The following is a 23,622-nucleotide window of genomic DNA, read 5'->3' as shown; positions in this document are numbered from 1 at the left end:
TGATTCAGCGAGTATGGGGTGGAACCTGAAAATTTGCACTTCTAACAATTTCCCAAGTGATGTTGATACTGTTGGTCCTGGGGCTCACAATTTGAAAACCAGTGCCTTAGAGGTACTGTTGCTAGCTGGACACTGTCATGCAGCAGCTGCCAACCTCTCAGACCTCACGGAGCACCAGTCATCCGGGGACCACCTGTCAGCGACCGCTGTTGTATTGGGTCAGCTGGGATGAGGCTGGTTCAAGTACTGGCTTCTACCTTGTTGTCCCCTCCTTTCCATAAAAAGCCTTTCCAACCTCATGATGGACAGTGCAGAGAGCAGGGATGCCTTTTTTCTCTGAATCTTTCAAGACCCTCCTAGAGAGAAGCATCAGTTTTGTGACCTAAGATATGACCACTCTCTGGGAATCAGTGATGATAAATGAAGGGTCAATGAATGCTAGATGACAAAGAGGCTTTTAGAAGATGATCTAAGTTAGTGTTTCCTAAACTTTGTCAAGATCAGTTGTCAGGTGTGTTGCAAATGTGTTGCTAGCTATGAAGTTTGCCATTAATTTGCTTAAAAATAAAATCATGACATTTGTTAAAACCCTTAATACTGTACATCACAAAGAGCTTTAACAGATGTAAATTTTAAAATATCGCCCTAGCTGGTTTGGCTCAGTGGCTAGAGCATCAGCCTGCGGACTGAAGGGTCCCAGGTTCCATTCCAGTCAAGGGCACATGCCCGGGTTGCGGGCTCGATCCCCAGTGTGGGGTGTGCAGGAGGCAGCTGATCAATGATTCTCATCATTGATGTTTCTAGCTCTCCCTTTCCCTTCATCTCTGAAACAAATAAAAATATATTTAAAAAAAAAAATCAACCAGGTCCTGGCTGGTGTGGCTCAGTTGGTTGAAGCATTGTCTTGTGCACTGGAAGGTTGGGGGTTCAATTCCCGGTCAGGGCACATACCTAGGTTTCAGGTTTGATCTCCAGTCGGGGCGCATATGGCAGGCAGCTGGTTGATGTACTAGTACCTCTCTTACATGGATGTTTCTCTTTCTCCCTTCCTCCCTGTCTAGAATCAATAATAAATAAACAAACAAATAATTATCAACCAGGATGCTGGAGGAATCCCAGGATGTAATGCAGAATGTGACAAATGTATCTAACTGTACTAAAATGTATGAAATGACCTAACCCAGCCGTGGGCAACATATGGCAGGCAGCTGGTTGATGTACTAGTATCTCTCTTACATGGATGTTTCTCTTTCTCCCTTCCTCCCTGTCTAGAATCAATAATAAATAAACAAACAAATAATTATCAACCAGGATGCTGGAGGAATCCCAGTTTAAGAACCCATTGTGGCCCTCGAGTCAAAAAGTTTGCCCACCCCTGACCTAACCCCATAACCTTCTAGGTAGGGGAAAAAGGAGCTACCTAAGTAACTTTGAAAAACATTGTTTTGACTGAAAACTAAGACTAACTACAAAAGGAACTATACATAAACACTGTATTCTAACTGGCAGATATTTTTTTTTACATGAGCATGGGTTAACAATTCTAAAACTACTCTATACACGTATACCAGGGTTGAACAAATAAGTAAACAAGTGGTAGATAATGAGCCAGGTTTCTCACTGTCAGAGAAAGAAGTTCCAAAAGCAAGGGTGGAAAGCTAGAGTAAACCCTGTGGTGCTGGATCAGGGCCAGAGAACAGTATATGAACTATTTTAGCTTCACATACTTATATATATTATGTATTTGTAAACATATAGAGAGATGACAGAAGATAGACTTACAGACAGATACAGACATAATTATGTGTATAGGACTTAGTATACATATATGTATTTTCCAGCTCTGCCCACTGGGTCGGCTTGGACTCAGTGACACTTCTGTGGCAACAGGAACACTCAGTGCCCAGATCTTAGTTTCTAAATACCATTACCCAATAAAAGGAACTAGGGTTCCTCGGAGAAAAATGGCTGATTCTAGGCTCAGGCAGAGAAAATACAAGATGAATCTGGAACATCCTATAGGACCAGAAAGAAAAAGTGTTCAAAAATGAAAAGGATGGGGGCATGTAAAGGGACACAGGAGATGAGTTGATAGAACCTACCCTGGAATAATTTGACCAAGAAAATAAATAATGCAGTTATAAATTATAACTTAAGGTGTAACATATATACATCCATACTGATATCTGGATGAATGAATAAAAGGGGGAGAAGGGACAAATCTTCCTTAAATAGAAATCCCAGATACATGTAGATTCTCTTCCCTCCTGGATTCATTTCCACTTGAGGATGGGCTGGACTTAGTGACTTGGTGACTTTACAAGAAAGAAACAAACTGGCCAAAATCACCAGTCATAAATCATGTGGATAGCATGTACTGTCTAGTATGATGTGATGAGGACACTTTACCTCTGTGCTATTTATTCTTCCTCCAAACCCATAACCCTACTCTCATCATGAGAAAGCATCAAACAAACCCAAATTGAGAGACATTCTAGAAAATATCTGACCAGTGCTCTTCAAAACTATCAAGATCATGAAAATCAAAGCGTGTGACACTGTCACATATCAGAAGAGACTAAGGAACCCGACAACTAAATGCAACGTAGTGTCCTGGACTGAATCCTGGAATGGGAAATGGACAACAGAATAACGGGAGAACCGAATAAAGTCTGTCTTTTAACTGACAGTAATGAACTGATGTTAATTTCTTAGTTTAACAGATGAACTGTGGTTATGTGAGATCTTGACACTGGGGAAACTGGGTGAGGGCTATACAGAACTCTACTACCTTTGCAACTTTTCTGTAAGTTAAAATTATTCCAAAATAAAACTATTTTTAAAACATGAGTACTTGGGTATTAACTGTATCTTGTTTTTATATTTTTATTGATTTCAGAGAGGAAGGGAGAGGTAGAGAGAGATAGAAACATCAATGATGAGAAAGGATCACTGATTAGCTGCCTCCTGCACGCCCCCTACTGGGGATCGAGTCCACAACCCAGGCATGTGCCCTTGACCGGAATAGAACTTGGGACCCTTCAGTCTGCAGGTTGACGCTCTATCCACTGAGCCAAACTGGCTAGGGCAACTGTATCTTGTTTTTACTTTATACATGTTTTATGAATATTTACTTGATAGTCAATATTAAAAACTTAGAATTTGATGTTCTCACTATAAAAATGTTACTCACTCACTTGCACTTCAATATGCTTTTGGAATGGGAGAGAAAAAGGAATGAGGTAGGAAATGTGCCCAATTCACAATAGACCAAAGATGCACAGGTGAAGGTCATCTGACAAGTCTATCCTGGTGAAAATGAGATGAGAAAATTACATATTATAGCATGTATCTTGTCACACCTTGCTATTCTCAAGTGTGGCTGACATTACCTGGGAGCCTTTGAGAAAGGCAGAATCTCAGCTCCCACCCCAGACCTACAAAATTTTCAATAAGATATCCAAATGATTCATATGAACATTAAATTTTGAGAATCAAAATTATACTTGTATTCATTCAACAGTTGCTGAGTACTTCCTGTGTGCCAGACACATGGGAACCAATATCACATTCTCCAAAGTCTAAGGCAATGCTATTTAGCCTCAGCTGGGAGTGTCATAGCAATACAAATTCTCAGACCCTCACACCAAACCTTGAACCTTGTTTTTACAAGCCCTCCAAGTGATGCTTAGGCATACTAAAGTTTGAGAAGCACTGCTCTAGAAACCTGGATTTCAGACTCTGCATATTGGAATCACCAGGATACCTTAAAAAAAAAATACACAGGGCCAATACAGAACAATGAAATCCCAATTTCTGGGAGCAGGGCCTGGACATTAATATTTTTTAAAAGATTATCTAAGGCAGGGATGGGGAAAGTCAGGCCCTCGGGCCATGTAAGTCCTACGAATTCATTTGGTCTGGCCCTCCCAACCCATTAGGGGTGCGTTAATTAAATGCTTGACCAAATATAGCAGGCTAATTTTTAAGCTGAAAATTTTGTATGGCCATCGAATGATGTTATAAATATCCAAATGGCCCTTGACAGAAAAAAAGGTTCCCCACCCGTGGGATTCTAACAAGCTGCCATATTTAAGAATCATTGCTATTCAACACAATCAGCTAGAGTCTCTGTTGAACGTAAGCTTCATGAATGCCAGAGTGCACCTACAGAGCTTAATACTATGTCTCCTCTATCTGGGCTCAAAATCCCTCTTTTCAACAGTTAATTTACAGACCCGTTCAGCTTTACTTCTAAGTTTGGCATATCAGCAGTAAATTTAGAATCCCTGTAGAATATGCCCAGCTTTCAGATTTTATAGCCTCCCCCTCCCCCCACCGCATCCCCTAAAGTCTGTAATACACTACTCAGTCCTTAATAACATGCAGTGTGAACAGGTCTATAGTTGCCTTGCCTTCTTCATCCCCTTGGAAAAGGCTTATATCACATCCCTCCTCCACAGCAGCTGGCCACCCTCGTGGGGGAACACAGTCACTGTCTGATCTCACAGTGAATGACCAGAGCTCACAGAGCTGATCCTACAGCAGGGATGTGAGACTGTTTGCCCAACCACCTGGTTCTCTTTTCCTAGTGTTCCAGGCCAGTGGCTGCTGCCATGACCTCCACTGGGAAAAACTTGTTCCTGGGGCAAATGATATTCCTCTTTTCGTGTCCCATGGAAAGCTTTTCTAATCTAAATACGCAGTACCCATAATAGTCCACAAATGCCTCTTTAATCCTTTCAGGATTGAAACAGGATATTGCTAGTCCTAAAATGTTTGCTATGATAGAAAAGCGCAAGACTAAGGAACGTTGAAAATTTGTTTTGTGAATCAGTCAATTATAAGTCTCAGGAGGAACAAAGCTACATGTAGGCCTATCCTGAGTATAGCATAGTTCATATACAAACACTGTCTCATCACTAATGTATTTTATGTCCGCAGTGTGGCTAAGTGGTTGAGTGTCAACCCGTGAACTAGGAGGTCTCGGTTTGATTCCCAGTCAGGCACATGCCTGGGTTGTAGGCATGCAGGAAGCAGCCGATCAATGACTCTCTCTCATCATTGATGTTTCTATCTCTCTCTTCCTCTCTGAAATAAATAAATATATATTTTTTAAATGCTATTTTATAATTATGATGAATTGTATGTCATTTGTTTATAGCTGCTCTAATTGACCTAGTAGAAAGAAGAATAATTAGGATAATTCTGTCATGTAGAGAAGTTAGAGCTCTTATTTCCACCCAGAGCTCATTTATATACTTTTTTTAAAAAAAAGTCTTTATCGCCTGACCGGTTTGGCTCAGTGGATAGAACATCGGCCTGTGAACTGAAGGGTCCCGGGTTCGATTCCGGTCAAGGGCTTGTACCTTGGCTGCGGGCACATCCCCAGTGGGGAGTGTGCAGGAGGCAGCTGAATCGATGTTTCTATCTCATCGATGTTTCTAACTCTCTATCCCTCTCCCTTCCTCTCTGTAAAAAATCAATAAAATATATTTTTAAAAAAAATTCTTTGTTTAAAGTATTACATAAGTCTCCTTTTCCCCCCATTGACTGCTCCCCGGTGCCCCCCATCCCCCATATATACATTTTTTTTATCCTCACCCAAGGATATGTTGTTTTTAAATTGAAATTCAGAGAGAGAAGGAGAGGGAGAGAGGGAGAGGGAGGGGGGGGGAAGAGAGAGAGAGAGAGAGAGAGAGAGAGAGAGAGAGAGATTTGTTGCCTCCCATACTACTCACTCCGACTGGGGATTGAACCCACAACCTAGGTATGTACCCTGACCGGGACTTGAACCTGCAACCTTTTGGCAAACGGGACAACCCTCCAGTCAACCGAGCCACCCAGCCTGGGCCACCCAGAGCTCTTTTAAAATAGAGAACCGTTGATTTAGTTTCCACATTAAAGACAAAGCTCGACTGCACTAAAGACCAACCACAACAAAACAAATGAACAAACCTGAAATACAGGATGTTCCCCCCCAAAATGTATATACACTTTGAATAATTATTAATTCCAATGGATTAATTCTGAAAAGAAAGAAACATCAATTGAGCTATTAAGCTATTAAAGAGTGTATACATTTTGGGGGGACAGCGTGTATTAACTTGCTTTGAGCTTTTCAAAAATCAGACCTGAATGGCTTGATTTTCCATCTGCAACTATTCTGACAAGGAATGGATTTTGTCTGGCTTTAAATCTGATTTGCTTGTTCTTGCACGTAGCATAGACTTCTGGGTCTGCCTGCCAGGCTACCATCACTCATAATCTATCTCTGCCTTGTTAATGAGGTCCACACTGCCGTTCTAGGGCTCAGAACCTAAGTGATGGCACTGGCCCAGCTCACTGGCTCTGGGTATTGTGGCTACTCATGCTCCCCCCACAGTGAGAGTCCTTTTGTCTGCTACACCCCCAAAAGGATCTGGGAAACAGGCAAAGCAGTTTTGAGCAGGAAAACAATAACAATGATATTTCTGGAAGATAAATCTGAGTGCAGAATGCAGGACAGGCCCGGGGTAGAGGAAAAGGGGGGGAGCTTTGTGAACATAGAACCTCCCTTTAGGTGGTGTCATGTTGCAACACTGTATTCAAGGAGACTGTGTAAAGAAAATGGGTAGCTAAAGGACCATATGTGTAAAATACTGAGGGAAAACTGGCAAGACAGATGACATAAGGAGTTTTTGTGGGCTGCCCAGAACCCTAATCACCATTTGTAACAATAGTTCTACGGGAAAAATCTTTTAGAGTTGGAAAAACCCCAGATTTATAAATAAATCTTTGGCATCTATCCAGTTTTTAACTGGGGAGTGGGGACTCTATGGAAAAGTCTTGCAATTCCACCTATCTGATGGCCAAACTTCAGTGAGATGGGGCCACGCCTTGGTGATCATTTCCCCCCATCCACATTCCAGCCCACTCCCAACAGGGGTGATTTGAAACTCTCTTGCCTTACCTGTTGACCTAAATTGGCTTTGCGACAGAAACAGATTCCTTATCTCTCCATCTGGTTTCTCAGGCTTCCCTGCAGGCTCAGGAGAACACTAGTCCTTCGCTCTGAAATAGTGAACCCTTCCATCTGTGATCCTTCTTATTAAACTTACCTCACTACCTCTAGATCAGCGGTTCCCAACCTGTAGGTCGCGATCCCTTTGGGGGTAGAACAACCCTTTCACAGGGGTCGCCTAAGACCATCGGAAAACACATATATAATTACATATTGTTTTTTGTGATTAATCACTATGCTTTAATTATGTTCAATTTGTAACAATGAAAATACATCCTGCATATCAGATATTTACATTACGATTCATAACAGCAGCAAAATAACAGTTATGAAGTAGCAATGAAAATAATTTTATGGTTGGGGGTCACCACAACAGGAGGAACTGTATTAAAGGGTCGTGGCATTAGGAAGGTTGAGAACCACTGCTCTAGATCCTTCCTTTCCATGGCCCTTTTAATGCCAAATGTTGTCTCCCCACTCTTAAAAAAAAACAAACTTGAAATCATAAAAGTTAACACGTACCCATTATAAAAAAATTTAGAAGCTAAAAGATAAATAAATAAATAAAAGCACCCAGAATCACACTCTTCAGGAATAACTTGGTGTATTTCTTCCTAGACTTTTTTTTCCCTATGCTTACACACAACATGTACATTTTAAAAATGTTTTTGCTTATTGATTTTAGTGAGAGAGAAGAGAGAGAGAGAGAGAGAGAGAAAGAGAGAAACACTGATTTGTTGTTTCACTTATTTATGTATTCATTGGTTGATTCTTGTATGTGCCCTGACCAGGGATTGAACCCACAACCTTGGCGTATTGGGATGGCGTTCCAACCAACTGAGCTACCCAGCCAAGGCCATATACATTTTTCATAATAACATAATAAATACCATATCTTACTTATGTCACAAACACTTTTCCTAGATATTAATTAAAATTACTTTTGATAGCTGTATAATATTCAATCATTCCCTATAGCTGGATTTGTCTCACATTTTCACTATACAAATATGTTTCAGCAAACAGTTTTCTACATTAATCTCTGATGACATTTCTGATTATTTTCTTATACTGAATCCTGGTAGTAGAGGGCTAAAGGATATGAACCCTTTTAAGATTCTTAATGTTTATAATAAACTGATTTCCAGAAAGGCCGAATCAATTTACACTTCTATCAGTAGATGAGAATTCCTATTTCATCACACCGCAGTGGCACTGCGAGTCTACTATCTTGGACAAAACATTTATTTGCTCTCAACACCTCCTATAAATAAAATACTAATCTGCTTCCTTTCATAGCTCAAATGATTAAGTGGCATGCATCCTACCTTAACCTCACCACTCACACATTTTACTACAACATTCCTTCCCCCACTCGTTACTAAAATTGTTCCAATAACATTAGTGATCTCCTTCTAATCATATTTTTTTTAGATTCATCATTACCTCATTTGATCCCACTCTTCCCATCTTTGTAGCCACTTGACTCTACTGACCTCATCCTTCTACAAGGACTTGGTCCCTCCTGACATCCTACACCATTTTCTCCCTTCATCTATGACCTCTATGATCTACCTTCTTTAATGTCCTCTTTGCCACTTCCTATTATTTACACTATGTCAGGCCTCTAAGGTTCAGTTTTTGCCTCTGTTCCACACTCCTCTCAGGGAGGACTCCTCCATACTGTTTTAATAATCAGCTCCACACTGCTGGCTCCCATATATTTCCCTAACTGTACCCCTCCTTTGTCTTCAGGTCTTTGACTAAGAGGTCCCATGCTCACCTATAACTCAGTGCCACCCATGACTCAATAATACATCATACTCTCTGCCAAATCAGGACCCTTTTCCAACTTTCTTATTTCTGACGGTGGGGTAACACTCCTTCAGTCCTCCATGTGAAAAATGTCAAGTATTTAAGTATTTCCTTAAATCACTCTGTCTCAGTCATACTTATAATTTCTTCAAAACATATCCCAGATATACTGGGCTTGTGTCATTTCCATCATCACTTCACACATGGATTACTGCACTACCTTCATAGGTAGCAGCTATTAGTGTTGTATGTAGCAGCCATGTTAATTTTCGAAAAAAATTTTTTATGACTTCTGCTTAAAATCTTCAAAGACCACACTTTATCTCCTATTACCTCCTGACTAAAATCCAACGTCATCCTTTCTCCTTACTGCCCTTTTGCCCCCTCACCCCCATATTATACCCCATCTCCAGACTCATTACACCCCTCCCTATCTTTACTTATGAAATCTCCCATCCTTTCCATTTCAATGAAGCCTTAAGTAATAATCACAACCTACACCGCTTTTCCTTTCTCTGAATTTTTAAAGCCAGTGGAATGCAGGCTCTTGGGAGAGGGCTGGCAGAAAAAAGCCCTGATTTGAGGTGTTTGCCGATTACCTTCACCATAGCAGACTTCAAGCTACCAATGTGACATCACTGATTGTGAAATTGGGAAGAGATGTGCACAAAGCCACTAGGAAATGGCTCCAGGACACCACCAACTTGAAAACCTGTTCTGTAATCGAAAACTTTATGTCATGTATAATCTCTCCAGGTGTACTATGTAAGTACATTTGTTCATCACAATAAACTCCAGCCCTAGGCGTGGCAGTCCACTCATTTTAGAGCTTTCATAGCGTACAGGGCACAAAGTGTGTGCTTAATAAAAACCTGTTGGCAAGACCTGGAGGAGAGATATGCAAAGCCGAAGACTGGAGCTGGAAAAATGGGCATGTACTCATTTAGGGTTGGTTAGCAAGAACAAACAAAAAGAACAATAAATGTAGGAAATAAAATCAGAATGGGACCCAGAAGATATTGGTTATGTCCCACCTTTGTACTCATGTGACCCCTGGCAAGTCAATTTACTTCTCGGGCCTTAAGTTCCTTCATCTTTAAAGTTAGGGGACTGGACTACAGGACTTCTAACTTGATTGAAATGCTCTGCAAAGTGGGTTAAACTGACAAGGAGGCAGACGGTGGTCCATTGCATTGGTATAAAAGTGATAATAAATTCATTTTAAAATCCACTAACAAGTCAAAGGCGTATAGGACAGTAACTTTTCTAAGGTGTGAAGAAACATTCTTATAAGGCCCTTCCATTCCTCTGACCTAGTAATTATTCTGTAGAAAGATACAATGTCCTAAAAGTTATATCTATTTTATTCTACTTCTGGAAAAGAGACAGCAAGTTCTGAGATACTTCTGCAGCATGTTCCATGATACTTCCTAATGTCTCTCATCCAAAAAAAATATCTATTACCTTGTCTACTGTGAGCTGGACGCTGGTAAGTGCTGAAGATTTAGTAAAAATAAAACAGTCTTTACCATCATGAAACCCATACTAGTGTGGGTCAGTAGCTATTTAGTTCCAAATCATCTGTATCAATACTTTTAAAGAGTACAAATTGATCTGAATAATGGATGCAAGCTAAGGACTCTCCATAAATAGGTATGTAAACATAAACATTTGAATAAAATTATATAATTCCAGAGGTTCTCAGGACCTCTCATCTGTGAAGTGGTCCAAGAATTGCAAGTTAACCCTGACCTATATCTTCAAAACAACAAATAAATTCAAGCTCATAAAAGCTCATATTCTGTTTGATAAGGGAGTACAGCAAAGATTTCCAACAGAAACAATTAAAAATAAAGGGCCATTGTTTAAAGTATTAAGCTTTGGCTAATTGAAATTTCACTCACCTAGAGTATCTTATTCCAAGTAATTTTCCAGATAAGTAAGGTATACAGTTGTCCCTTGGTATCTGAGGGGCATTGGTTCCAGGACCCCCTCAGATACCAAACTCCAAGGAGTTATATAAAACTAGAGGCCCGGTGCATGAGATTTGTGCACTTGGGGGTGGGGGTGGGGAGTGTTCCTCAGCCCAGCCTGCACCCTCTTGCAGTCCGGGAGCCCTAGGGGGATGTCTGACTGACAGCTTAGGCCCGCTCCCCACAGACATCAGTCAGACATCCTTAGTGCTGCCACGGAGGTGGGAGTGGCTCCCGCCACCACAGCTGCGCTCACCAGCCGTGAGCCTGGCTTCTGGCTGAGTGGCACTCCCCATGTGGGAGTGCACTGACAACCAGGGGGCAGCTCCTGCATTGAGCGTCTGCCCCCTGGTGGTCAGTGCATGTCATAGTGACCGGTCATTCAGCCATTAGGTCGATTTGCATATTAGCCTTTTATTATATAGGCTAGCATAGTATCTGCATATAACCTATGCACATCTTCCCAAATGCTTTATAGCTTCTAGAATATTTATAAAACCTATTGCAAGGTAAATGCTATGCAAATAGCTATTATACTGTATTGTTTAGGAAATAATGATAAGAAAAAAAGTGTATATGTTCAGTAGAGTTGCAACCATCATAGACCAAATTGCATAATTCATATCAGCAACAAGGTAACTTTTTTTTTTAAAGTATTTTTGATTGGTGCTTGGTTGAATCCTTGGATAGGAGGACATGGTATACATTACTTGGTTCAGGATGCTTGTTACATCAGTCTTACTTGAAAACCCAATTGCATATGGATGTGTGCTTCCTTTTCTTAAGTAATTCTGCATTTCATGACTCATTGCACATCAAAGAGATCCAATTAACCATGACAAATACATACACACACATTGTGAATAGGCAGCTTGAACAAGGCAAAGAGCACAAGTTGGAATTAGAGAGCAGGCTCCTGTCCTGGCTCTAACATTGTGAAGGGAAGTGATCTTGGACAAGTCATTAGCCCTCTGACCTACGTTTCTTCATTTGTAAAATGTAAAGGGAATGATAAAACTCACCTAAGAAGACTATGAAAAATCAGTCAAATAGAATAACGTATGTGAATATATTCGGCTATAAAATGGCTCCTAATAAGTACAAGTTCTACTGGTTCCCCGAGAAGGCATTGCCCATTCTACAAATTTCTACTAGGAAAACAAACTGCAGATCCTGCATTTACATAGCAGTAGAAGAAGTTCAAAGCACTTAATTGTAGAATTGCTTTTTTTAAAACAATCCAGCCCTCATTTTAAGAAAACTGTGAGACCCTAACTCCGTTGCCTAATCAGGCACTAAGTGGGTAGGAAACTCCAGACTACAGGTTTTCTCTGACAGCAAGGATCCACTCGAGATGGGGGACGGGGGAGACTCAAGACTCAAGGAGAGTAACGGAGGGAAGGGAGAGGTTAGCCTGAGAAGCGTGGAATGAATCAGGCAACCAGGGAGTTCTGGGGGTGGCGGGTGAATTGAGTTCCGCGGAGGCTGGTGACAGGAGGTGGGAAGACAGGGCGAACGGGGCTCATAAAGTTGGTGGGAGCTGTGGATGGAGAGCCAGGCTGCGAGCGTCACACAGGCCAGCCCCCAGGGCCGGCTCAGCCTTGCTCGCTCAGCCCTGGCTCGCTCCCACTGTGACTACCGTGCGGGTAGAATTCCGAGCAACCGGAGGGGAGTGCGTGATGGCACCAAACCACCACCAGGCCTGGGACGGCTGCAGGATTCCTCCAACCCCAGGGGCCAAGCTGGCTTCCCGCCCTCCCTCAGCCCGTCCCGCGTCTCACCCGCCGCCAGGCGCAGGCCGCGGAGGCTCCCCATGGCCGCCTACTCCGCCGACCGGCACGGCGCCTCGGGGAAGGCGGAGGCGCTGGAGCATTCAATGTCACTGAGCGCCGCTACGAGGACTCAGGCGGCGACGGCGGGCGGGGCGTGTGCGACGTAAGGGCGGAGCGAGCGGGTCGTGCGTGACGCAGCAGGTCTGTGGGCGGGGCTTACGGGCGGGACCTGGGTGACGCTCGGGGCGTGGGTGACGTGCGGAATGTGCGAGTGGCGCGTCCGGCGGGTCCCACCTGGCGTAGCGTCCTCCACGCGTCCTTAAAATATTCTTGTAGAGCATGGGCATAACGGGACTTGGCAATATTATTCTTTGCATCTTAAGAAATTTAAGAAATTACTCTTTTAAAATAGAGGGAAAGTACTGTGCTCATTCATTGCGGAACTTTTGCCAACTGTAGACTCCCGACATCACGCTGCCTCGGTAAATCAGCATTTCAGTACATTTGAGTCACGCCTTTATCAAAAACACGTAGCTGGGGCTCAGTGGCCCCCACACCCTGTAGGCTTTGGGAGTATCAGGCTAATTGAAAAGTTAGCATGTTTATTTCCTACTTATTTACCTATTTTTATGAAATCAAACATTTACACACCTGACACCTGTCCAACCCTTATGCATTGTCAGAAATGCCTTTTCTTGACATTTCTTAGTGATCCCAATTCTTAACAATCAAAGGCCCCTCATCTCTAGGGACGGGAGACAGATATTGGAGTGGGAGGGTTAAGAAAAACCACTTCTACTTCAGGTTTCTTCCTCGAAGGATCTGGTTGTTGAGACTAGGAAATCGTTTCCCTTTTTATAAGAAGATGGGATTAGGGTAAAACAATCCCTTCAAGTTCTGACATTCTTTGGTCCATGCATAGGGGTCATTTCTAGGAGGACATGACCAAGTTGCGATGAAAGTCAGGTGTCAAAGGGGCAGGAGTGAAAGGGACTGCAAAGTTCCAGGTTGCGAAGTGAAAGAGGACCAGGGAAAAGACAAGAGCTATTTTATCGCCGATTTCCCTCGAAATATTTTGTCAGGCGCTGCCGCGGGCACCTTTGCTCCGCGGTGATTGGCTCCCGGCAGGGGCCTCGCGTTTGTCCAATATGGCGGCGCCCAGTGGCGGTGTGAACTGTGAAGAGTTCGCCGAGTTCCAGGTGATGGGGTTTTTCCCAGAGGCTGGTGTGTCCTTTCTTTTATCCCCGGGCCCTGTACCCTTCTCTGGCCTAGGAGGGAATGCGGACAAGTTATGGAAGAAGCGGGCAATTCGAGGCTCCTTTTTCGAGCCATTGGAGGTCATGGGGGCGCGGGGTTGGCCTTAGAGAGCCAGGCTACTCCTTGGGGGTCATGGTTCTCTCTGCGCCGCCCAGGCCCTGAGTAACCGCACGGGACGCTCCGGGTGGCTGCGCGGTGGTAAAGCCGAGCTCGGGCCGGTGGGTAGCGATTGTAACAATCGTTTAGCCATCCATCGAAATCTGTACCTAGCCTGTGCCATTCTCGTATTGTAAGTTGAGCATTTGTAGGCGATTAAAAAAAAAGTGAACGAGAGCTTACTCGTTTGATAAATCAACTTGGCGCAAGTTTTATTGTTTTGTTGGGGTATAACATTCGGAGTCTTGGAAGAGCGATTAATTCTAGTACCTGCCCTGGCCTTTCTAAGCATTAGAGAGAATGTAACATTTAAGAAAAACGCTGTATCTTTTATACAAGCACCAGAGGTCTAGGGTTAAATATTAACCCGTGAATTAACAGGGGTTTGGATTTTGACCAAGTTGCAATGAAAGTTATCTGTTCCACTGTAGGCACAAATGTGCTGCTGTCTAGATTACAAATGTATTTTTTTAAAAATATTTTTTCTTGATTTCAGAGAGAGAGAGATGGAAATATCGATGATGTTAGAATCATTGATCGGCTGCCTCCTGCACGCCCCCCACTGGGGATCAAGCCTGCCACTCAGGCATGTGCCCTTCCCAGAATGGAACCTAGGACCCCTCAGTCTGCAGGTCCACGCCCTATCCACTGAGCTAAACCAGCTAGAGCTACAAATGTATTTTTAACTAAAGGTATTGAAAAATTATTTCACATGTCATTGACCTATCTGTAGTCAGCTTTGTGCTTTGAGCCATTTTGTAGGGAGTGGTATTCTTGAAGATAACCCCAACAGACCGAATTCTTTGACAAACCATTTGGCCAAAGGACTTTATATGGGGTCTTTTTTATCTAAAGTCATTACTTGCATCCTCTTCACCACTTCAGCTGCTTTTCAGAATAGCTCAACACTGCAGTTGACTTCAAATATGATTCATGTGCCCAACAAATGCAAACATTTGTAAAAACCTTAAGTAGGAAAAAAAAAAAAAGACGAATTCTAAAGTATATGGACCGTTTAACACGTTGAGCGCCAAGCCTGTTTTGTCTTCCTTTCCGATTTCACCGATATGCTGGCGGCACCAGTGACTGACTGTCCGGTCGGAAAGTATAGTATCAGTCACCGGTGACTGACGTGGCACTTAACGTGTTAAGGTTTACAGCATTTGTCGCCTTGGTCTTGTCACATTAGTACTGTGATTTAACTTGAGTCAATACACTCAGATAATTGTGCAATGATAGTTTTAAGGTTTATGAGAAAGAGTCTTGGTTAGTGAGTTAGATGTTCTGGGTTCTAGTACTGCTTCTGCTATTAGCTTTGGGACCTTGGGCTAATCACTTCTTTGGGAATTAACTTTTGAATCTGTAAAATAAGATTATGTTAAGTAATATTTAAAACTTATTTCATCTCTATAATGTTATTTGAATCTCTCAAACCAAATTTCAGAGGATCTCTTTGCTGTTAAAACACTGATTTTCCTTTTGGAAGGTCAGATAAACTGTTGTAAGTGGGGCAAAAGCTAAACTGTCGTGCAGAGCCATTCCATTCACAGAGAAAAAATAAAATAAAATAAGTCTAATTAGTGATACCTAGGGGAAGTTTCTAGATACTTTCTCTAGGACTTTTCCAAGTGCATGGTTTATAATGGAGAATATCCTGGGCTGAAAGTCAGAAGAACTGCTTTCCCAGAGCTGGTCTTGACACATCATTTAACCTCATTGTAAATAAGAATAACATTTGTCCCTATTGCCTCGGCATACAATAACATAAGGGAAGGTGCTGTGAAATTATAAAGCTTTAGTATAGCATTGAGGTTTAGATGAATTTAACTGGCATACTCACAAATTATTAAGCAGTTTAAATTTTTTAAAGCTATGGAACTATTACATTTTCTGTGTGAGTATCCTAAATCTGAAAAGCACTGCACTAAATACTTTTGAAGAGAAAAAAGTCACGTATATTTTTTGTGTGTTTCTTTTGATATTTTTCCTTTTCTTTTTTCTTTCTTATTTTCTTGTATGTATTTTTGTTCTTGTTAATTGTAAATCATTTTTTTTCATTGATTTTTTTAGAGAGAGTGGAAGGGAAGGAGGGGGAGAGAGATAGAAACATCCATGTGAGAGAGATACAGCAATTGGTTTGCCTCCCTCACAAGCCCCGAATCAAACCCGAGACCCTTTTGGTTCTTGGGGGTAATGCTCTAACCACTATAAAGATTAGTTGTATTTTTTTCAGAATTTTATTATGAAAATATTCAAACACTACAAAAAGTTGAAAGAATTGTACAGTGAACACTGGTACCTACCATCTAGATTCTTTAACCAGTGATTTGCTGTACAGTGGGGCCTTGACTTACGAGTGTCCCAACTAACGAGTTTTTTGAGATACCAGCTGTCTCCCGGCTGATTTTTTGCATTGAGTTGATAGAGTAATTTGAGTTAACGAGCTCCTTAACGAGCTTAGTCTCGGAACGAATTAAACTCGTAAGTCAAGGCCCCACTGTATTTATCAAATAGCAATCTCTACCCATCAATCCATCTTTTAAAAAATTATATATTTTTATTGATTTCAGAGAGGGAGAGGGAGATAGAAACATCAATGAGAGAGAATCATTGATCGGCTGCCTCCTGCACGCCCCCTACTGGAGATCAAGTCTGTAACCCGGACATGTACCCTTGACGGGAATCGAACCCAGGACCCTTCAATCTGCAGGCCGATGCTTTAGCCACTGAGCTAAACCAGCTACGGCTGTTAAATGAGTTTTGACAGAAAGTTTCTTCTGTCAGATGCCCCGTCTAGTCAATCCTTGCCCCATCCTTCTTTCCTCTGACAACTAGTGTTCTGATTTTTTTTCTGTATAGGTGCATGCTTTATGTATTTATATATTTTCATTGAGTTGAGAGAGAGGAAAACATTGATTTTGTTGTTCTACTTATTCATGCATTCATTGGTTGATTCTTATATGTGCCCTGACCAGGGATTGAACCCAAAATCTTGGCTCATTGGGCTGACACTCTAACCAGCTAAGCTACCTGGCCAGGATATAGATGTAAAGTTTAAGAGTTTTTAAAGTGTTTTAAATTTTTACAATTCTTATTTTTTATTATAAAAGTTGGACTTTGCACTCCTGGGAAATATCCTATTTTCAAAATGAAATGAAATCCAGAAAAGAGTCCGGCCTGCATAGCTCACTGGTTGAGCATCAACCTATGAACCAGGAGGTCATAGTTCCATTCCCAGTCAGGACATATGCCTGTGTTGCAGGCTTGATCCCCAGTGTGGGGCATGCAGGAGGCAGCCAATCAGTGATTCATCATTGATGTTTCTATCTCTTTCTCCCTCTCCCTTCCTCTCTGAAATAATTAAAAAATACATATTTTAAAAAATCCAGAAAAGAGCGTTTAAAATTGAATGTCTGGAATCCCATTTTAACATTCAGCAACAATTTATTGAATATTGTATTAGTCTGCTAGGGCTGCCACGATAGATACCACAAATGGTGGCTTAAATACAACAGAAATGTATTTTTTCACAGTTCTGGAAGCTAGAAGTCCAAGATCAAAGTCCTGTCAAGATTGGTTTCTGGTGAGCCTCTCTTCCTGACTTGCTGATTGCTGCCTTCTCACTGCATTCATTCTCTCATGGCCTCTTTGGGCTTGTAGAGGGAGAAAAATCTTTGGTTTCGCTTTCTCACAAGGACACCAGTTTTATGGGATTAGGACCCTATCTTACTTCCCTAAAGGCCTTATCTCCAGATATAGTCACATAGAAATTTTGGGAAGGCACAATGCAATTCAAAACAGTTACGGCTAGCTACCAGGCACTTGGGAAGACCCAATGGACTGGATATAAAATGTAGAAAATGTTGAGAATATGAATAAAATGCTTTAACAGTTCAAAGAGAAATAACTCAAGAGATGATAATTTAGTTGGGCCTTGCCCAGCTGTGTGTCTCAGTGGTTGAGCAGTGACCCATGAGCCAGGATGTCATAGTTCTATATCCAGTCAGGTTGCTGACTCAATCCTCAGTAGAGGGTGTGCAGGAGGCAGCCGGTCAATGATTCTCATCATTGATGTTCTTATCCCTCCCGTCCTCTCTCTGCAATCAATTAAAAATAAATAAATGAACTGGGCCTTAAGTGAATTGGATCATGTCTATTTTCGGTAGAAAAAAACAGTATATAAGGCAATTTTATGTATTTGGGGAAATAGCCAATCAGTATTGCCAATTCAGGAGGCACATTGAGATTACACAAAAGATTAGAACCAGGTTGTAGAAGGACTTGGATGCCAAGGGTGAGATTAAGGAGCCAATTTTGAGCAGAGGGTGTGAGATGATCAAATAAGTGTTTTAGGAAGATTCATCACTTGCGCCATCGTCTTTGTTCAGGCTCTGTTATCTTTGCAACTAGCTTTGTGATAGGTCTCCTATTTTCAGTCATTCCTTTCTCAAATATATCCCTCCTTCAATCTAATCTCCATAATATTGTGGCTTTATACTGTTATCTTCAAAATTTTAGAATCTGAACCATGCATCTAATTTTAGGCTTATATAACTAGGTCAAAAATACTTAACATGGCAGTCAGTCCCAAAGTGCCTCTCTCTAGTTATATCTCTTACCACTGTCCTTATTCATGCATGTTTCTCTCCCCCAAACCCTTACCTCCTCCAATGTACATTTGATCTCTGTTGTCCAACCACATAGGCCTACTTTCTCTGAACACATTATGCTCTTTGTTATTTCCATGCTTTTTTTCTACCCTGAAATCCTTTTTTCCTGACCCTGTCTGAGATCTAGTTCATATATCACCTGAACAAAACCAACTCAGTGTTCCTTCCCAGAATGTTTAAGTCTTAGTATTTCTGATAGGAATACTTATTCGTTTATACACAGTTGATTTTGAGTTATATGATAATAAGGTACAAACTAAATAGACTATTGTCTAGCATTAGTTATGGTTCCTCTTGCAACATGCCCAGCTGCTCTCTGTCCCTGTGCCTGGGGGTGCTGGTTGTCAGAGGACTCTTGACAGTTGCAGGCAAGTCTTTGTTTCTGGCTTAGGGGGAACAGTGAGTACTGCTGTAAAAATGGGGTTTGAGGAACTAGGTCTGTCTAAAAAGAGCACATGGGATCTACTGGGTGCCTACAGGCAGAGGGTGTGGAAAGGAAACGTTAAATCTGAGATTATTTTTTTGGAGTACATTTGTATTTTACTGACTTGTAATAGACCTTTTCCCACCCCCACTGCCCATAAAACCTAAAAGCTGCCCAAAATAATAAAAGGAATTTACCAGAGGGTTAACCTTAGAAATATAGTATAATTATAGAGAGACAATACACATTTACTCTTTCCTACTACTAAATATGATTACTCTTTCAGTACTGAAATTGAGATTTTACCCCATAATTACAGGTAAGACAGAAAATGAAATTCCAAGATAAAGTACGTAAATAATTTTAAATAGTCAGTCTAAAATTAGAGATTCATGATATACTAGAATCTCTTCCTGTTTTGAGGAAGGTGAAAGATAGGAGAAGGTAGAGGCACTATAAAATTTGAAGAGTTCTTTTTGACATTTTGAAGCTGATTAGGGTTCCAGGTTCTATACAAAGATGTAGCCTATGGAGAACTAACCAGCTAAGCTGAAGTGTGTGTATTTCTGTGAACTTCAGTTGCAGTTTATTGTATACTAGAGGCCTGGTGCATGAAATTCGTGCGGGCGGGGTGGGGGGGACCCCTCAGCCCGGCCTGCACCCTCTTCAATCCGGGATCCGTCTCGAAATCTGGAACCACTGGCTCCTAACCGCTCACCTGCCTGCCTGCCTCTTCCCCCTAACGGCCTAACTGCTCTCCCCTCTTGGCCTGATTGCCCTAACTGCCTAAATGCTCCCCCCTGCTGGCCTGATCCCCCTAACTGCCCTCCCCTCCTGACCTGATCGCCCTAACTGCCTAACTGCTCTCTCCTGCCAGCCTGATCCCCCTAACTGCCTATCTGCTCTCCCCTCCTGCCCTGATCCCCCTAACTGCCTAACTGCTCTCCCTTTCTCTCTGTGCCCTTCGGACCCCTGGCCCAGGCCAGGCGTACTGAGAGCTCTCCACCTTGGCCCCACCCCCATCCTGATTAGTCGTTATGTGCCAGCGTCCCGGCCAATTTGCATATTCCTCTATTAGTATAGATAAGCTACCAAGGACATTTTCTTGGTTGAATTTGTGAGAGAGGGTATGTGATTAGGGCTAGGCATCAGGTAGGTAGTAATTCTTTATGAGACACATTTAATGGCAGTACTTTTGTACCTACATTAACCTTCCATTGCTGTTAGTCTGTGAGGGTCGTCCAGGCTTTCTTTTAGACCAACAGTTTACAACCGGTGTACTGCAAGAATTTTTAAAACATGACTATTTAGTCAGGGGCACTGACTTCTTTTCCCTTAGGTTGCCAAATAAAAAAATGACAACAGCTAACACAATAATAGTTGTTTGGGGTAAATGAATCAAAATTATACCTGTTTGTATGGTTTTTTTTGTTTTTGTTTTTTTGTCACATAGGCATAATATCTATTTTTTGGTGTGCCTCAGAATTAGTTTATTTGTACCATGAGATGGAAAGGGTTGAAAATCGCTGCTCTAGACCTCTAGTTGTCTTGAGAGCTCTAGCATTTTTTCCACTATAATGAAATGTGTGCCTAGTGGGTTTATAGTTCTCTTCCTTCATTCCACACTGCCCCCTGGTGGTCAGCACACGTCATAGTGAGTGATTGAACTCCTGGTTGAACTCCCAAGGGGACACTTTGCATATTAGCCTTTTATATATATAGTTTATTTTTCTAAATATATTTTTATTAATTTCAGAGAGGGAGAGAGAAACCAATGATGAGAGAGAATCACTGATTGGCTGCCTCCTGCATGTCCCACACTGGCGATCAAGCCCACAACACAGGCATGTACCCTGACCGGGAATCGAACCATGACCTCCTGGTTCAAAGATCACTGCTCAACTACTGGGCCACACTGGCCAGGCTAAAAGGTTAAGTTTTAAACATAATACAAGTATAACATAATACAAGTAATACAATTAATAATAATCCTAAATATCATCAAATACCCTGTGAGTCACAATAGAACTATTGATCTGCCCACTCCTAAATCTTTTCTTCCCTCAGCCTCTTCCTCATCGTTAATTAATGTTAAAACATCCATTCAGTTGCTCAGGCCTCAAACTTAAAAGATATCCCATCTTCTTTTCTCACCCACTACCCTTACCAATTCAGCAGCAAGTTTTATCAGCTCTAGTTTCAAAATAAACCCTAAATCCAGCTTCCTCTTCCTAAGTCTACTGCTCCCACTTTATCAAACTACCTTTATCTTGCCTAGACCACCATAGTATGCTAAATGGTCACCTTGTTTCCATTCCTCTCTCTAGTGCATTCTCTACATAACAGCCAAAGTTATCTTTTAAAAAATTAGTTGTTTATATCATCCCCTTGCCTAAAATTTTGTTACCTTTAGAACAGAATCCTTTATTGTTTCCGTGGTCTCTGGTCCTTCATTTTATTGTGCTCTGACCTTACCTTATATGACTTTCTCCCTTACTCACTCCTAGCTCACTTAACGTTCTTTTAGTTCTTCAAACACCCCAAAGTTTGTTCTTGTCTCATTATTTTTTTATTATTCCCCCAGATGCTCTTATAGTTGGCTCATTCATATTTAGGTCTCAGCTCAAATGCTTCATCCTCACAGTGGCCTTGATCTCCCTATCTAAGGTAGACCCTTCCACCCCACCCAGTCGCTCTTCATCCCTGTTACCTTAGTTTGTTTTCTGAAACCCCTTATCTGTGGTTTCATCCTGTGGTCAGCCACAGTCTGAAAATATTACATGGAAAATTCCAAAAAGAAACAATTCATAAGTTTTAAATTACACAACTTTCTGAGTAGCGTGCTGTCCTGCTCCATTCCACCCAGGACATGAATCAGTGAATCATCTCTTTGCTCCCTGTTCATTAGTCATTTAGTAGTTGTCTTGGTTATCAGATCTACTATCTTGATATTGCAGTGCTTGTATTCATTAATAATGGCCCAGAGTATAAGAGTAGTGATGCTGGCAATTCAGATATGTCAAGAAGAAGCCATATATAGCTTTCTTTAAGTGAAAAGGTATGCATGTATAAGGGAAAACACAGTATATAGAGGGTTTAATACTGTTCGTGATTTCAGACATCCACTGGGGATCTTGGAATATATCCCCAGTGAATAATGGGGGACTACTTTATTGAAATTATCTTGCCTGTCTCCGAGAATTTTTCTCCATAAACGCAAGGAGTTTTTCTGTTTTATTTACCACGATAGCCCTGGTATTTAGAATGATGTCTGACATAAATTAGATATTAGTGAATACTTTTTAATGAACAGTGAGTTAATAAATGAGTGAACTCTGTGGTACTGTCTCTAATTACATATGTTTTTAGAAGATTATTGAGGTCTCTCAGTCAAGGAAAGCTTTATCTAAAGGGTATAACTTAAATGTTGGCTCAGAAGATCGGTTTGATTTTAAAAGAGGCTCTTTTTTTTTAATAGTCAAGTTATAGGAGATAAAGCTAACAAGGTAGGTCCCTCTCTGCTACTTACCTATTTTTTGACTCTAGTGCTAACCATCATTTGTTTGGAATTTGCCGTTTACTGACATGATACATCCTGCACTGTACATAACGCATTATTTAAAGTTGCTTAGTGAATATGTTGAGATTAACCCCTAAGAATTCCAGTGTACAGAGAATGATGATGCTATTGACAAAAATAGAAACATGCAAGAAGAGGGGATAAGATAGTGAAGTTGTTTTTAGACCTGGTGTTGGCCTGTGTTTTATTAGTCGAAATTATGAGCCTTCTAAAAGCAGTTTTATTTCTAGATTGAAACTAGAAAAGATCATTAAATTACTAATGAAAGATAAGTGGTCTAAGTGGTTATTATAATTGGGAACAACCTAAATGTTCATTAATGGGGAAGTGGTCAGAAAAGTTGTGCTACCTGCACAGGATAAAATAATTATTAATAACAAGGGCAAAATGCTCATGGTATAATATCATGAAGTTGGACTTTAAACTGTTACATAGTATCTCAGTTTTATAAAAATATAGATATTTATAGGAAAAAACTGAAGGGACATGTTAAAATATTGATAATGGTTAACTGAGAGATTTTAACTTTAAATTTTTTTTCTAATTTGTGTAATGCTTTAATGCTAGTAAAAATCTACACTAATAAAAGAGAAACATGGTAATTGGCGTACGACCGCTACCCTTCCCATTGGCTAATCAGTGTATCCTTATGCAAATTAACTGTCAGCCAAGATGGCGGCCGGCAGCCAGGCAGCTGGAAGCGAACATGAGGCTTGCTTGCTCCAGGAACTGCAGACTCCAACGTTCCCCGCCTCACTTGCCGGCCTCTCAACTGCAACTCTAAGCAACTATTACTATGTTGCAAATAAGAAGCTAAACAAAACTGGCTTTCAGTCAGCCCCGGACCACAACATTGTATCCATGTTTTCAGCAGCGAGGCCTCAGAGCTAAAGCTGGCCCAGATAAAAAAAAAAAAAGAAAACAAGGAGCGCTGTAGCTTCAGTTACTCGCCAGCCGAAAACAGCCTCAGCC

At 41.3% G+C, this 23,622-nt stretch overlaps 1 protein-coding gene and 1 non-coding gene across 2 annotated transcripts in view; one reads left to right on the top strand and one right to left on the bottom strand.

The window, feature by feature from the left end:
• The window catches only part of FAM162A (family with sequence similarity 162 member A), a 33,950-nt gene extending 21,231 nt beyond the window's left edge, over window positions 1–12,719 (bottom strand). Inside the window, exon 1 of the mRNA XM_006090952.3 lies at window positions 12,573–12,719. Within this exon, the coding sequence (XP_006091014.1) occupies window positions 12,573–12,606 (34 nt within the window). The 5' untranslated portion in view covers window positions 12,607–12,719. The remainder of the gene's footprint in view (window positions 1–12,572) is intronic.
• Window positions 12,720–13,696: 977 nt separating this feature from the next.
• Window positions 13,697–23,622, top strand: part of LOC102438211 — a 12,400-nt gene continuing 2,474 nt past the window's right edge. Inside the window, exons 1-2 of the transcript XR_002829822.1 lie at window positions 13,697–13,762; window positions 17,510–17,559. This is a non-coding gene — a transcript (uncharacterized LOC102438211). The remainder of the gene's footprint in view (window positions 13,763–17,509; window positions 17,560–23,622) is intronic.

The sequence above is a fragment of the Myotis lucifugus genome, unplaced genomic scaffold, assembly GCF_000147115.1.
Source record: "Myotis lucifugus unplaced genomic scaffold, Myoluc2.0 scaffold_84, whole genome shotgun sequence".
Classification (NCBI taxonomy): Eukaryota; Metazoa; Chordata; class Mammalia; order Chiroptera; family Vespertilionidae; genus Myotis; species Myotis lucifugus.
This window is presented reverse-complemented; position numbering and strand designations above follow the sequence as displayed.